At 38.4% G+C, this 17,062-nt stretch overlaps 1 protein-coding gene across 6 annotated transcripts in view; it reads left to right on the top strand.

Annotated features, from left to right (window-relative positions):
• The first annotated feature begins 1,377 nt into the window (after positions 1 to 1,377).
• Positions 1,378 to 17,062, top strand: part of IL7R (interleukin 7 receptor) — a 33,162-nt gene continuing 17,477 nt past the window's right edge. Inside the window, exons 1-3 of one of the 6 annotated variants that reach the window (XM_027606564.2) lie at positions 1,522 to 1,558; positions 5,369 to 5,470; positions 9,435 to 9,573. Coding sequence is in view for 4 of the 6 variants with exons in the window: in XM_027606560.2 (XP_027462361.2) it covers positions 5,261 to 5,342; positions 9,435 to 9,573 (221 nt within the window). In the remaining 2 variants the exon portion in view is untranslated. The other 5 variants (XM_027606561.2, XM_027606562.2, XM_027606560.2 and 2 more) reach the window with 5 other exon arrangements.

Here is a 17,062-nt window from a genome sequence, read left to right as displayed (position 1 = left end):
GCTGGAATAAGATCATGGTGCTGGTCAGCTGACCTTAAATACACAGACAAGAGCAATATCCTAGGAAATGAAAGAGTAGGCTGGGTACCTAGTTGAATAAACCCAAGGAGCTGCCTCACTGCTGTGGATCACCTTCTATGAGAGAGCAGTAAGTCTGCATCTTTGTTAGAGACACTATGTTTCCAAGTCCCCTTGTTTCAGCAGAATAGCCCAACTGGTACATACAAAAACAAACAAAAGTCCTATAAAAAATTCCAAAGTCTCCTGAGACTGATAAAGAAAAGCATAAAAGTTTGCACATCCATAAGCAAAAGTAGGCAGTACTTACCTATTTTCTTGGAAAGTATCTGGAAGTGACAGTGTAGCTTAAAAAATTTAGTGCAGTCTCATATAAACTGCCAACAGACAGACCCCTTGCTCCTTCTTTTCCAGGAACATCTGCCAATTCTATGTGGCAATTCCATGAACAATATCACTCAGGGTTACTTTTAATGTTGATTTTGCTTATGTTGATATTTAGCTTAGGAAATTATCAGACACCAAGGCTGTTCTTGGGGACTTAATTTGCACAGGTGCTGGGTTCTAAGAGGGCAGCGAAGCATAAGAAGTAGAATTGAGGGCTCTTACCAGTTTTCCCAGTTGTCTGGATTGGGATACCAGTGTGGCAGTGAGCACCGCAGGCCCCTGGAAAGTATTCTGCAGGCATTTAGGAGCTACCTTGCCGGGATATCTGTGCAGAGAGAGTCACAGGCCAGGGCCCAGGATGGTGTCACTTAATCTGGACTTTTCTCCAAAACACTACAAGGCACTGACCCCAGAGCTGTGAGCAGGAGCCTTCTGTGAACTGTCCGTTGGGAAGGACCTGTCCTGGGGAAGGACCTGTCCCCAGGAAGGAACTGTCCTGGGGAAGGACCCCCAAAGCGCCAGGATCTGCCATCATTGCCAGCAGACAGACCACTTTCCACAAGGATCGGCACTCCGGTTCACGTTTTTATCAAAATTTGAGCATGTATTGATATCAAAACACTCTCTTTCTGGTAGAAATGAAAGAGTGAAAAACGGGCACTCAAAGACTCCATGTTTGTTGTATCCAAAGACAGAGACTAAGATCTTGTCAGGGCAAAAGAGCTCTGACATTTCAAACTCTGCCCAGAAAGAACTCATTGCATGACAATGACAGCAAGGTATGGGGCTGAAGACACAGGGTAAGGAGGAAAGGGAAATGAAAGAAGAGCCACAACAAGGAAAACGCTGTGCTCCTGGAAATGAAACTTCACGATGCTGGGACTCCCCCTTAGAGCACTGGGGACTGACTCAGCACACACTGATAAAATGCTAAAACAATTCATTTTGGACTAGAGCATGATTAGGGCTCCCTACAGTCATCCTCACCAACTTGACACCCTGGGGGGTTTTCCTCTTTTTTTTTTTTTTCATAGTTCTTAGGGGTCCCCAGTCACTCCACTGAGCTGGCCTGGATTTCCCTCTTCCAGCAGAAGGCAGGTGCGCAAGACTGTTTCCCTTCTTATGGATAGTATCTTACTGTTAATTAAAGAAGGTAAGTGACAATGGGAGGAGGGCACATTCAAAGATTTCATAGAACATGTTTTGGAACTCTCTGAGTATTTTTTAAACATTAGATTTTGCCCAGGATATTCCTGTAGCAACATATACTGCTTATTATTACTATTGTTGTAGCTGCTGTTTCATTTTATTGTCCTTCAATGTCCAATCACAAGGTGAGTAACTTTTAAATCTTTCTCATTTGGGACAAATTACTAAATGTTAACGGCTCTTTTATAAGCTTCATACAAAAGCTGACTCTGAGGAGTGCCTTTGCTCTTGAAACAGTTTGTTTCCCAAGGGTGCTGAAAGAGATAATGCATTGGTGCCTGACCCAGCAAATTTATAATTTCTGTCAAGGATGGAAATGAAATTTCTGGTCCTAAGAGATGAGTTCAGAGAGTAAGGATTAGTAATAAGATTCTTAGCCTGAATTTGCCCAGGAAAATCTTTGTCCTTAGAGATTGGGACAAAGAGACAAAATCTGGGGCTTCCTGGAGTGGATTTTTACCAAGAAAACAAACTACAAACAGTCAAGTAAAGGGTGCACCACATTCTTCCACCCCACTATTTGAGATTTGAGTAATCTCAAATCTGGCTAAAAGGTGAGTTTTCTGAGCTCTTCAGGACTCTACTTGTTATACACAAAGTTATAGACATTACTTATTACAGTAGGAAAATAAAAGAAAATCATTCTTGCTTTCTCTGTTTAATAAACAGTCTAAATGATCACACACACACACACACACACACAAAGGAAGAAAGGAAAGTTGTGACCAGTTGACACCAGGAGTCTTACAAGGTCACTGTGTTCTGCTTGTATATGAGAAACAATAAAACACCTTTCCTTTTCTATGATTTACCACATCATAGGAACTCATGAGACTAAAGGAAGACAACATAGAGGGAAAAGAGAAGGTAGTGATGAAAGGAAATGATGGGAGAAGAGAAGGGGGGATGTGTGCAGCAATCAGGCTGCAGCGTCCAAGGATCTGCTTTGTCCTCCGTCCACTGCTGGGATCCTGACTTTGCAGGTGGAGACTCAGGTGCCCTGGGCATCTTTTCTGATCTGCTTTTCTTAGCTCTCCACTTCTCTCACAGAGTAATGACAAAGCAACATAGTGAATGTCTCTCAACTGGGGGAGTAGGTGAAGCAACTTCTTCCTAAGTTTCCAAAGGCCTTAAGCAAGACCTGGGTGAAGAAAGTAGGGAAGGCACCATTGCTCCCCCAGAATCTCTAGAAGGACTGGTGAGGCATCTCTTTTCTTTGAGCTCCCTGCACTATATCTAGGTTTCTCTCTAGGTCCTTCGGCATCTCCTGCCCCACCCAAAAAGAGTAAGTACACCAGTGGAAATCCCCTGAGCAAACTAGCACATGCTGTACCAAAATATTGTGTCTTGGCTTTGTTCTTTTACATCTTCACAACTAAAGGAAAGAGATACAATCAAAATGATAGTCCACTAAAATGATAAACAAGAGAATTTAAAGAGACACAACCCAATTACTCACCCATGGAGTGACAATCTGAGCAATTCATGAGACCTGTGTTGGTGGATAGATATAATTCGTGATTCCTTCTTTAACACTTATTTAGTTCATGGGAATTTATAATTATATCTTTCTCAAAAGGATATTCAGCTCCATGCAAAAACATACCAATTTTTATGAATCAGGTTCATGATTTTCTAACCAAGCTTTCAAGACAATTATTGGGCACAAATTATTATCTGACGCACAAAATTGCCACTCTTTGAAATATGTTTCAAAATGCCAAAAGAAAACCTCAGCAGATGGAGGAGATGATTATGTGCATGCGGTTGGCTTCTTGTTCTGAAACATCCCTTGAGCTTGCAGTCCAGAATACGATCTTATGAACAGGGTACCCCATCTCTGTCACTGGATCTGCCTCAACAGTGAAGACAGGCTTCCAGAGACTGTACAGGTGCCCCACTTCTTTTCTCATTTTATGAGATTGTCACAGTCACTGCAATGATGACATAAGCGAACTCATGCAGCTTTCAAAGACTCTCTCTGTTTTACACTTTGGAGGTGTTGTTCAACTTTGCTAATGCAGCCATTTTTACAGCCCAATAGACCGATATCTACCCAATGTCTGTGAATCAAATGGAAGTTCACTACTCACTGTCCGCTCAGCATCTCAGTACTCATCACCTTGAAATTTCAGTCTTGTGGCTTTTTTCTAAAAGAGAGCTGAGGGGTGTTTTCTAGCTCCAAACCAGGTGATTAGCCAGCGGAAGACCTGAGCGGACCTCGGGGTTTTGGGAGTCATTGCAGGATTGCTATCAACCTGCACCTTCATTTGGATACTAATAGTTGTTTAAAGAAAAAGATACAACAATTACCAGGAAGTCAGACTTAACAAATATGACTACTTTAACCCAGGGGCCATGTTGGGAGCAGTTTTGATTGGCAGATGAGTTTAGGGAGAGTCTGAATTATCTTCGTCATTGGCCCAAGCTTTTGCCCCATACGCACGTATAGGCAGGTACCAATGTGGTTCGCAAATACTGTATGTTCCTGTAATGTTGTGTGGCAATCACTTTTCACAAATATAATCCTATTAAAACCACACTGATGGGCACCTGGGTGGCTCAGTTGGTTAAGCGACTGCCTTCACCTCAGGTCATGATCCTGGAGTCCCAAGATCCAGTCCCACATCAGGCTCCCTCTCACCCTCCCCACTCTCATGCTCTTGCTCTCTCTCATTCTCGCTCTCTCACATAAGTAAATAAAATCTTTAAAAAAAAAAAAACTTTGGTGTTTGTTGGGTTCTAAAAAAAAAAAAAACCCACACTGAGAAAATAACTGTGTTACCCAATAAACAAGGGAACAAGGGATCAACAGCTTTTATTTTTTTCTGTGAAGGACCAGAGAGTGAAGATTTTACATTTTGTGTGCCATACGGTTTCTGCCTCAGGTCCTCAACTCTGCTGTTGTAGCACAACAGTAACTGTGTTCCAATAAAACCTTATTTGCAAGAACAGGTGGTGGGCCAAATTCCGCCCCTTGGTCGTAGTTAGCCAACTCCTAAACTAATTAAATAAATAATTCTTGAATGCCTACTTTGATGAGCAAGGTATAAGTAAGTATTAGGGATACACAGAAAACCAAACAAAATTGCTGTTCTTGTGAAACTCTCTAGTGTGTATGTTCAGAGATTAGAGGTGAACTATTTAAAATAACCTGCAATACATTACTTCATGAAGTGCAGAATCTTTCCTTAAAGAGAAACGCACCCCAGACAATCAACTGATTAGCTTTCTAAGTTTAGTTTTGTCTTGTGATTTTTTTTTTTTTTTAACTGAAACTTGTTCACATTCTAGTCTCAGGTAGTTTGGGGCTAGATTTGAATGTACTACCTTACTCTGGAATAAGTGGAGTAAGTTTGGGGGCTGTCAGGAATGCCAAAGAGGTACAATAATTCAAATGTTATTCTATCCCTTCATTTCCTCTACTCTGCTTACAACAGCAATACTTTTACTCAGACTTCCTGTTTCTGGCACTTGCCTTCTTTTTTGCTGTGTTTATACTTCCCCCTGTCTGTGGTTAAATAAGTATAAAATGCTAAAGCTGTAGATTTGTCTCTGGCTCTCTTGCGCTGGTGCTCACTCTCTCTCATTCATTCCTACGCATAGGCTCACACACCTCCTCTCTCCTTTCTTTCTCTCTCTCAGAATGACGATTCTGGGTACAGCTTTTGGTATGGTTTTCTATTTACTTCAAGCCGTTTCTGGAGAAAGTGGCTATGCACAGAATGGTGAGTCATTTCTAACTTTTCTTTAGGATTTCAGATGATCTCAAGCATATGCTTCAGATTACTCAAGACCTGATCTGGACACCGGGTTGGAATGGAGTTGGAGAACTTGCCACATGCTCAGTCATTTTGTAAGTTCCAACCACCAGGACAGGGCGTCTGGGGACAATACTACAGATGGTTCATAAAGTCTTAGAATTGTCAGAAAGGAATGCATTTGACTCTCTAAAGGTGAATCTTAAATGTCGGTCGATGCCTCTGCTCTCACAAAAAGAACACCCATAGAGACAATATAGACACAATGGCTGTACTTATTGGAGAATCTCCAAGGCAGTTTTACCTTGTTAAAAAAATCAAGTTAAATTTATTTTGCTTAGCTTTTTCGGAGGTTCCAAAAGCATGACTTTCATGATAAAATAATTTCAAAACAACAGCTTTGTCTGCTCTCACCAATGCCATATCTCTAGCACCTAAAAGATTGTCTAGAACTGAATTCAGTATTTGAATTGCGTATTTGAAAATTTCTTCAAAATACTTTAGTTTTGATAGATTTATGTGAGATTCTTAGGCAATAACTGAACAGCGAAAGATCTGAATGAGTTGTCTCATTAAAATACATCTAATTTTCTCCATATGGACAAATTTATCATCATATAATAACTCTCTTTGGGATCCTTGAAATACTTAGCACCTAGAAGCTGATGCTGCCTACTTAGTAAATAAGTTGTAATTACAACAAAACTGAGACAAAGGCAAAACAGCCGCAACAGGAGCCATCTGGGAATTTGGACCACCCATTTGTTCCTGGTAATTAAGCCCTTTTACTTTAAGAGTTAAAAAGGATTTTCTTATCAAGGTTATCAAACACATCAGCTCAATGATTCAGCTTAGATATGTTAAGCCATGTATTTACTAAGATTGGAAATCCCTAGAATATTTTCACTAACAGAATTGTCAGAGTGCTGACATTTTTCACAGCGTGACCATGTATGAATCACTTTGTGGGGATGGTTATTATTCGAAAGTGTTGCCTTATGTTTACACAGATAGCTGGTTGGCAAGTAACACCTAATTCTTACTCTTCAGAGTATAAGCTATTCCCTCTATTTCTCCCTGGTGGCCATACTTTTTTTCCCCAAAGAAATAAAAATTCTAACTGAAAGCTGAGTTTTCACTTCAACTTCTTAAATTTCAGATTGATTTAGGAGATCTAACCAATCATCCACACTGATCACGCCAAAATACTTTTCAGTTTGGGGTGTATAATAATCAGCTGTTATTTGTTGAAAGATTAGTTCTTTGATAACCACAAGGATGAGCAAGAGAAGAAAGGGTTTTTTTTTTTAAATCCAAGCCATTCATACTTTTAATCAACTAATTCTTTTCAATAGGAAGATTTTTAAGCCACATGGCCTTGTCTATCATACATATTCTAAAAATTAAATTTTTATAGAAAAATATGCTTACATAGTGAGCATTTAAAGAATAATAGGTTAACTCACTGTTCAAAAGTTCTATGTAATTTCAAAGCCATAGTAATAATACCTTTGACATAGAATTCTTTTTCAAAGGAGCCCCACAGTTTTCACGTATATTCCAGAATTAGAATTCTCATTTTACCTTTTCATTACTTATTGTTAAAAAAAAAAATAATAGTCATAGCTAACCCTTATTGGGTGCTTACTGTGTTCTAAGCTAAGTCTTTGCATATATTTTGTTCAATGATTCCTCAAAATAATGTGAGTTTCAATATTGAAACAATGAGTCATGGAGAGGTTGAGTAACCTGACAGGGACCACAGCTAAAAAGTAGACTAGCGAGAATTTAAACCCACATCTGTCCAGCTCTGGTGCTAGAGGTCTTAACCACTGTGTATATTACCCCTTACCTAAGAATTGTTCAGTTTAGATCAAGTGTAATATTCTCTTTGTAAAATGCCTTGCAATTTTGCAAGTTGTTGAAGGGAACTTTTCTTGGTTACAAAGCAACTTTATTGGCTAAGGAGCTGATGAACTGCTTCTCAAAACATAGCCACTTTAATTGTGCTTTGCATCTTGTATGAAAATATACATCAGACTCACTCCACCAGATTGGATGGCTAAGGGCGGTGGGAGCGCTTTATTCTACTCGTGCTCAGCCTCTGCTAGACTGTGCTCTCTCTGGCTTATATTGTATGTTGAAGAATTTTAGAGACAAAGCTGACCCACAGTAGTCTGAATCCAAATAGTAATGTGGGTTCTGTTGTATAGGATTGGTGGAAGATTCGAAGAAGAGAAAATGTCGAGACAGAGTGAGGACTGCTGAGTAAGGGCAGGCTAAAGCCACCTAGAACCATTCCACTGAGAAAAGAGCCAGTTCTTCGGAGACAAAACCTTAGTCCTATAAGATTAGGAATGAACATGCTTTAAAATATGAGCCCTAAATGGTGGGTTTCCCCTCATTATTTAAAACTGTCATCAGGAAGAGGGCTATACCCTGCTGAAATTACATAAGAAGTCTTTGCTAGTGGCAGAATTGTGAACCTAGTGGGTTCTAGGAATGGTCAGAAAGAGCAGTGCCCACAGCTCTTATCTAGATCTAGCTTTTCAAGATTTGTGGCTTTGACTGAACCAAACTGTCACCCAGCTAGTCTGCTCACAACAAACTTCACTAACTTTCCCACAGACCTACTTAGTTATTTAAGTTAATCTTTAATCTTCTTTAAAGAAGATTTTGTTTCTACATTTCATTGACTTCAGGACACTCAACTGGGTTAATTTTAATACATTCTATATCCTATTTAAAACCCTAGGTGCTTCTAATTTCTAGTATTGATGGGTCAAGGTAATTTCTAGTATTGATGGACCTGGAAGCCATCACAGGCTAACACTTGACCACTCTGAGAATGGCTTCAGTTACACTGGATTTTCTCAGGTCCCAGTCCAAGTATATTTGCTGACAATTTTTTTCTATTAAATATTGTGAAATATATATACAAAATATCTATTTAATCTTAGGGGCCTCAACCGAGTTTAAGAAATTGAATACTAGCGGCGCCTGGGTGGCTCAGTCATTAAGCGTCTGCCTTTGGCTCAGGTCATGATCCCAGGGTCCTGGGATCAAGCCCCGCATTGGGCTCCCTGCTCCGCAGGAAGTCAGCTTCTCCCGCTCCCACTCCCCCTGCTTGTGTTCCCTCTCTCTCTGTCTCTCTCTGTCAAATAAATAAATAAAATCTTTAAAAAAAGAAAGAAAGAAATTGAATACTATCTGTGACAGATTGTACTTCCCAAAAGAGGCTGAAAAAAAAATCCGATTCTCTACATTCTTCGAGAATTCTGATGTCTTTAAGATACAATTTCTATAGATGAAGGATCTATACATGTAGAAGCAGTACCTATAGGATTCCTGTAGGATTCATGCAAAGGTCCCCTAGATCTGAGTCCTGGCAGGTCTAATTTTTTCTAACCACATTTGCCTTAGTAGCTTAAGACAAATTGCTTTAAATAAATATTCACACAATGGAGATAATCAATTGTACTTTTAGTTGGGGTGGCTATTTCGGCAAGAAAAAGCTATCCCTTAAAAAGGGAACTTCTGACTGTAAGATAGTTCTCATCTTCCTTCATTCAAAAAAGAAATACTTGGGAGGAAATAAATAAAGATCAGTGATAAAGTCAAAGGTTAGATTAGGTAGCTTTTGAATAATGGAGATAAAGTATCTCTTACTTGAAATATACCAATTAACAGAAGACATTAACAGTGTGAAAAAGAAAGAGTGTATTTAGTATTTTATTCTAGATCTCTAATGCACTAACCCAATGGCAGAAATATTTAGAAATATTTGGAAGTTATTTATTAATTGTGATGATTTTTTTTTTCCTGTTAGAAAAATCTGCGCTCATTAGATATTGATTTGGTTTGGGTTTGGGGTCTTTTCAGTTTGGGTTTTGCTATTGGTTTTTCTGTCTTTTCCCTTGGGCTTTTCTTCTTTAGATAAACCTATAATCACTCTTTCACGTCTGCCCCAAAAGGCTGCTATTTCATTAATGTCACTCCAGATTTCAAAAGGATGCACTCATTTGCTTCATTAACAGCTGCAGGTTTGTTTTTCCCCAGGAGAGTTTGAAGATGCTGAGCTGGATGACTATTCATTCTCTTGCTACAGTCAGTTGGAAGTGGATGGAACCCAGCACTTGCTGACTTGTGCTTTTGATGACCCGGACGTCAACAGCACCAATCTGGAATTTGAAATATGGTGAGGAATAGTGGCTCCTATGGGTGCCTAGAAATCCTGCCTCTCCTTTCATGTGCTGCTCAGCAAAGGAGGGAGTATGAGGCCTAATTCTCAAGTACTAAAATCAAATAGATTCCAAAATTTCCTGAAACTCCTTGTTCTTCACCAAAAGATTCCAGCAGAGATACTCTCATGGGTCCATCTGCAGGCCTTACTGCTACAGCAAGCTGATGGTATGGAACTTGGAGACCTCACAACCCTTCTGACTTCATGGCAGAATTTAAGTCTTGCTTTCCTAGGACACACCTTCCCCAGATTTCTTTGTCCAACATGAGACAATCTAGTGCCTTGTCGCACTCTGGAGCACAGTTGCCTTCTAATCCCAATACTTCACAGACTTGGCTTTTTAACCTAAAGCAAGTTATGTAACTCATTTATGCCTCAGTTTCTTCACCTGTTAAATGAAATGTACTTACACATAGGGAGGGTTAAATGATTAAATAATTTAATAATTTAATTAGAAGACACATCCAGTATATAATAAGTAATGGGAAAGAAACATTAAAATAACAAAATCTATGAATACAGACCTAACTTCCACCCTCTTGACACAGTTTGACTTCACATGATACCCTCAGTATCAATTTTCCAAAAATCTGCAGGAATAACCCAGCTCTTGGTTTCATGAGGCCTCAGAGAAAAGGCAAAGGAAAAGAGAAAGTCTCTCTCTGGTTTGAAAGTTTGGTGAAGAGTTAAGAGAGCTTTCTTCTACCTCCACAATCCATGTCTTGTTGCTGAGGGTTACTGTCTCTGATGACTTGAAAAAAATACTCCAACGTGAAATTCTAACTTAGGGCTATCTCCAAATTCATATCAGATGACCTAATTAGTTTCCTACTAAGAAAAGTGAGTCGAGATCCACCAGTTGTAAAAGAGGGCTTCTTAAACTCAGTAGACCCTGGGCCAAGCCCCTCTAATACCTAGTCTAGACAAGACCTATATTGCATGCGTTACGTTAAATTATAGAAGCTTTCCTGAATGTGTGCATGCAGTCATTGGAGAAAGATGGTCTTGGACTTGAATTCCATAGTGCATTCTCATTCTGCCTCTGTCAGTTCACTTCTCTAACACGCTTTCCAGAAATAAAATGTCGGGAGAACAGGAACCTATGATGTCCAAAATCTATACTGCAACTAGACTACACCAACACACCCAAACAGCTCATTCAAACCACGCACTCATTTTTATGGACAGAGCCCTCTCCAACAGAGGTTTGACTTTGGGTTTCCACCCAGCTATTTAGTGGACTGCAGTGCTCATGTAGTTTCTCCTTGGGAGGCTGAGATGACCTTTCTGGCCACTTTCGCTCACACCACTTCCTTGCCCACTTGAACAAACTTGCCCACTTCCTTTTGCAAATCTCTTGATTTTTCCTGTCATATTATAATCTATCTGCAACTTCCGTTGGGGATTTTCAATTGGATTTAGATATTTCAGTAGGAAAGGGATTGTCTTAAGACATGTTTTGCAGTGTGAAACAATAAATATGAGGAGGTTTAGGTGCTCCTGGAGAGCAGCTGTTTTTGTGAAGGTATACCTCAAGGGGGATTTTCATGCAAATCCTAGGCCCAACGGGGACATTGTTTCTCAAATCAAAGTCACCTACTGTGCTACATTTGGTGGCTAGGCTAGGTTGCTTTTGGCTAGGTTGTTTTTCCAATGAAACTAGCTTTATTGGAACTCTCTGTTCCTTTAACATGTTTATAAAGAAGAAATTGGAAATGACTGAAAAATGTGCTTTCTGATGAAGTCTTTACACAGGTCAGATTGTTGATAGAAACCAGGTGCTATTTCCCAGCTTACTAGGGGCATTTATTTTCCTAGATGAGTTTACCACCTGTCTGATCTAGCCACCATTCTCCCAGGGTTAGAAACCAAATTACTTAGTGTTCAATGAGAGGCTCCATCTCTCAGGAATGGATTTGGATTAGCCAAAATTGCAGAATTAGATTACCGGCATGCCAACTGATGATTTCACATTGGTAGATACAAGTACAATAGTTACCAGATATTCATACTGGGCTCAGGACCTATGCGACTTGGTCTTGGGGAGAAGAGAAACAGAGCAGGCCAGTAGGGTGCATATCAGTATAAATCCACTCTTACTGGGGGATCTGAAAATTTTTATTCCCAGAACATTAACCAGCTCTCAGGTACCTGGAATGACAAAACAGGCACTGAAAATAGGCACCTACGTTAGACTCCCAGTAGCAACACTTAAGGAACTCTATGATCAAGGAGTTACTTAAACTCTCCAATCAAAACAACAATCCTGGCATTGGGGTATTTGGTATATGGTCAGTACCTGTAAATGGTACTTAATTCTCAAGGTAGACTAATTTTCATTAAAAAATGTGATCAAAACTTTGTTCTAAATACAAAGCAAAACAAAGGAAGTTTGTTTGTTGATTTTAAGACGAGAGTTATTTGGTTCAGATCTCAAAGTGCTTATTAATTTTTTAGGATTAGCTGCAAGCACTTAAACATCTAGGTTATCTCTTTAAAAATCAGATTTGATAATAGCGGGCCCAGACAGCAAAAATACCTGAATAGAAGTCCAGCTGCACCTGTGGGTGGACAATTAAATCTTAGACCTGAAGTTAGGCCCACTTTCATAGACACCATAGGCACTTGAATTGGGAACCCTGCCTTTTAGATGTTTGTGTAATTTCCAGAGTCAGCTCTCAGAAGGCAACTGATTTCCTTTGTTCCCACATTCTTGGGGGTACCACAGTCACTCCCATGTGCCACCTACAGATACCACTTCACATATGTCATTCTTGGTTTCATCATTTACCACCCTTGTCACAGGCACACTTCCAAATCTACCTCATGTTCTAGAATTACTAGCAATATCTGTCAGGTGATTAATTTAGTCCTTCTCCAGTAAACTATACTAACTTCGAAAGCTGTTTGACATTTTTGAGATAGATTCTGTCTTTTGAGGCCAAATGAGTAATAAAAGCTACAGTTTGTTTTTGTTTCTGTTTTTAATATTTCCATATAGATACCTGTCTGTCCCATCAGGAGAAATGCATTTATCAAGCTAAACCACAAATGATTGCAGGAGATTTAGGAAGCTAGAGATAGGGTAGAGAAGCAGGCACTATGGTCTCCTCAGCAGTCTCTCCCTGTTTTCAGAACAAGAGGGTTTGTGTGAATGGCTTAGGGTTGATGTCCCCTGGGAAGGTCCTACAGGCCCAAATTTGTTAGCCTATAGGACCACTTGCGGTCAAAAGTACATTAAATGAAAAAAAAAGTTCATTAAAAAACTAAAACAGAAAATAGAAGTAAAGCCAGCAAATCACTGAAGTAGTAATTTGTGAAAGTTTATTGTGCATGTACCAAAAAGTTTGCAAACCAGGAGTGCTTAAACTAAAATATGGAATGAGGCTTAGAGATATATTGTTATAAAGCAGCTTATGTCGTGTAAAGGCGATGAGTGTTCATTCTTTACCGTGATTGGCTATAATATTAGAATTTTCTTAACCGAAAGGAAATTGGTTAGTGGTTACCTCCTATCAGTTTTGGCAAACGATTTAAGTTTTGCTTATGATTTTCAGACTTAAGCAAGAAGTCACCCAGGTTAAGTTAATCTTGCTTGTCTTGCAAAGTGAGCTAAAACATTTGCATATATGACTATCTGATTTTGTCTGCCCAGGGATTTTCAAGTGTGGTCTCTGTGTTTAATTTTAACATTGGATACTTGCAGTGCTTTTTTTTCCTCCCCCCAAAATACCCTAAAATGGCTCTGTCCAATAGAAATACAGTGCAATCCACAAATGTGTGAGCCATATATGTAATTCTAAATTTTCTAGTAACCACATTTAAAAAAAGAAAAAATAAATAGGTGAAATTAATTTAATTTAAATTAACATATTTAATATAACATATTTAATTTAATATTTTATTTAACCTAATATATCCAAAATATTATCATTTCAGCATATAACAATATAAACAAAAATATTAATGAGATATTTTACATTCTTTTTTGCATGCTAAATCTTCAAAATCTGTTGTATATTTCATAGTTAGAGCACATCACAGTTTAGCCATATTTCAAGTGTTCAATAACCACATACTGGGTAATGGCTATCGTGTTGGACGGTGTAGTTCTAGAATATTTCTAATCTTAGCAATACATATTTAAGCAACCAAGTAAATTGTTTTAACTTAGTTAAGTTAATTGAAATGAATCGGATTGACTTGAGTTGAATACTCATGGGGAAGACACTAAGTTTCCTCCAATCTTCTGAGGCCAGGGTCATTGGTACAAAGCAAGGTCGTCTACCATAGGCCACTGGGTTTTCTTAGCTCCTGGCATGGCTTCCCCTCCATATAGGGTGGCTCCTGGAGTTCAGACCCTTAAAAGGATGCCCAGGCTCACAAGCCAACCTTATGGTGATCCTTTATATTTCATTGCTTATTAATCTCATTCTCCAAAAAGTGGGAATGAACCAAGAATACTATTTTAGGTTCTTCTTAAACTTCCAATAATACCAAGAACTTGCTACCTGTTAAGGATTTATAATTGAATATTCCACCACGCTTTACTTACAAATATATTCTAAACTCAATGACTGAACTAAAAGTCGTTATCTTTCTAATTTCTCTACATCATATGTCTTACCTAAAATTCAGAAATAGGATACTGCTCCAATTCTCCCCTTCTATCCTTATTCATCCAATTATGACATGTTGCCATCTTCAGAACTTTCCATGTGACACTCGTCCCAAGTTTGTCCTCTTGTATCCATGTGGCCTAACTTAAAAATTTGCTTTTAATATTTACTCTACTCCGAGGGGGAAAACTTTAATGAGGGACACACTCTCTAGAAACTCCGATACACACACACACACACACACACACACACACACACACACACACTTAAAGCCAAAACAACTGCATACCCTAAAATATAACAGTTAACAAAAAAACTATAACTGAGGTTGGGACAATTTTAAGGAAGGTCCCACAAATAGTAAATATAGTTAAACAATTAATAAACTTAAAATTTCTTTACCCATCTCTATCTTTGTCTGAATATAGGAGAGTAACTGGTCACTCAAAGACCATAGCAGCCCAGAGCTGGGAGACTCTGCCCGTAAAGCTGAGGCATCCTCCTCAGATTTTAACCTCATGCCCACCTCACCTCAAGCCACAGACATGTTCTTTCTGCTGAGTCCAGGAACAATCCCAGAAAGGGCTCACTTGAGCACATGCCAAGAAAAATATACCTACATCCAGTTTACCAAAGAAAACCAACATATTTGGGATTGTAGGTAGTAAAGGACCTTTTTAGAATATATTCCCTATGATCTTTTTAAAAATATCTGGTTAATGAGAAGAATTCTTTCCATGTAAACAAACCTGTACAAAACCTTTATTTTTCTGCCACAATTCCCACTTCAAATTCGAGCCAACTATACCACTTTTCAGAGCTATTTGGCTAGAGAAGCATGTAGGAAAACAAATTGGTAATCATGTTTATCACAGGAGAGGGAAATTAAATTGAGGATTGAGGAAGGAAGAGAAATGACTACTTTTATTTTTATTCTTCATTGTTTAATTATTTTTTACAATGAGAACACATATTTTGCTTCCTTCTTTAATACAGAACATTTCTTTCACCCTAGAAGGATGCCTCCAGTCCCCTTCCAGCCACTCATCCCCTGTGAGCAATCCATCACCCCTTGGTTTTGCCAGTTTCCAATAGTTCTTATAAATGGAATAACACACTGTTTACTCTTTTCTATATGAATTCTCTCACACAACAAAATGTTTTTAAGAATTATCCATGTTGATGTGTGTCTCAGAACTTGTCTTTTCAACTGCTGACTATTAATTCCACTGAATGAATATATCACAAGCTTTGAATCCTTTCTCCTCTTGATGGACACTGGAGTTTTTTCAAATTTGAGACTATTATTTTTTTAAGTTGCTATTAGATTTTTTTTTTTTTTACAGATCTGTTTGTTGATACACACTTTCATTTCTCTGCAGTAAAAACCTCAGAGTGGAATTGATGAATCATAGGGCAGGTGTGTGTTTAGCTTTATAAGAAACATCCCAGAAGTTTTCCAAAGTGGTTATACCATTCTACTCTCCAACCAACAAAGTGTGAGAGCTACACATCATCTCTGACCTTTGGCTTTGAAATAGTATCTCGTGATTTTCTCAAATAACAAATAATGTTGACCATCTTTTTGAGTAGTTGCTGGCCATTTGTATGTCTTCTTGTGGCAGGTGTCCGGTAAAGCCTTTTGTCTTTTTTACGGAGTTATTTATCCTTTCATTGTTGATGGGTATGAATTCTTTATATGTTCTGGATACAATTCCTTTGTCAGATATATGCATTACAACTATTTCTGCCAGTGTGTAGCTTGCCATTTCATTTTCTTATTGGTGTATTTTAATGGGGAAGAAGTTTTCATTTTGATCAAAGTCCAATATGTCTTTTTTTCTCTATTGTGTTTAATTTTTGCTTGTGTTATTACTACTTTTGTCTACTCCCAAAGTCAGAAAGATATTTTCCTATGTTTTCTCCTGGACATTTTATAGTTTGAGCCTTTACATTTAGGTCTATAATTCATATCTAATTAATTTTTCATAAGATTAAGTTTCATATCTTCCACATATTTATTCAGTTGTTCCAGGACAGTTTGCTGAAAAGATTTTCTATTTCCCATCAAATTGATAAGGCACTTGTATTGAAAATCAGTTAAGCTTCTATGTGCAAGTCTATTTCTGAGGTCTATACTTTCTATTGATCAACTTATTTATTCTTTTTTCTTAAGATTTTATTTATTTATTTTTGAGAGAGAGAGAGCATGCACATGAGCAGGGGGGAGGGGCAGAGGGAGAGAGACAAGCAAACTCCCAGCTGAGCAGGGAGCCCAATTCTGGGCTCAATCCCAGGTTCCTGGGATCATGACTGAGCAGAAGGCAGACACTAAACCAACTGAGCCATCCAGGTGCCCCAATTTATCTATTCTTATGCCAGTGTTAAAATGGCCCCATTTTCATAGCTCTGTAGTAAATTTGAAATCAGCTGCTCTGACTGTTCCATATTTGCTCTACTTTTTCAATGTTGGTTTGACTATTCTGAGTTATTTGTATTTCCACATAAGTTTTAGAATCAGCTTGTCATTTTTCTTTTAAATCCTGCTGAGATTTTGATTAATGTTATATACGCCACATTGGGGGAGTTTGCTATCTTCTCACTACTAAATTTGCTAAACATGAATGTGCCTCTCCATTTATTCAGATCTCCTTTAATAGCTCTGAGGAATGTTTTATAATGTCCATTGCAAAGGCCTTGAACATTCTTTATTAATTTTATCCCTAAGCATTTTATGTTTATTGTTATCATAAATGGAGCTGTTGTTTTTGAAATTTATTTTCTAATAGTTTGATACTAGCCTATAGAAATATAATTGTCTTTTA

Source organism: Zalophus californianus, chromosome 5 (genome assembly GCF_009762305.2).
Source record: "Zalophus californianus isolate mZalCal1 chromosome 5, mZalCal1.pri.v2, whole genome shotgun sequence".
NCBI classification, from domain to species: Eukaryota; Metazoa; Chordata; class Mammalia; order Carnivora; family Otariidae; genus Zalophus; species Zalophus californianus.
The sequence above is the reverse complement of the archived record's forward strand: the minus strand, read 5'-3'. Positions and strand labels throughout refer to the sequence as shown.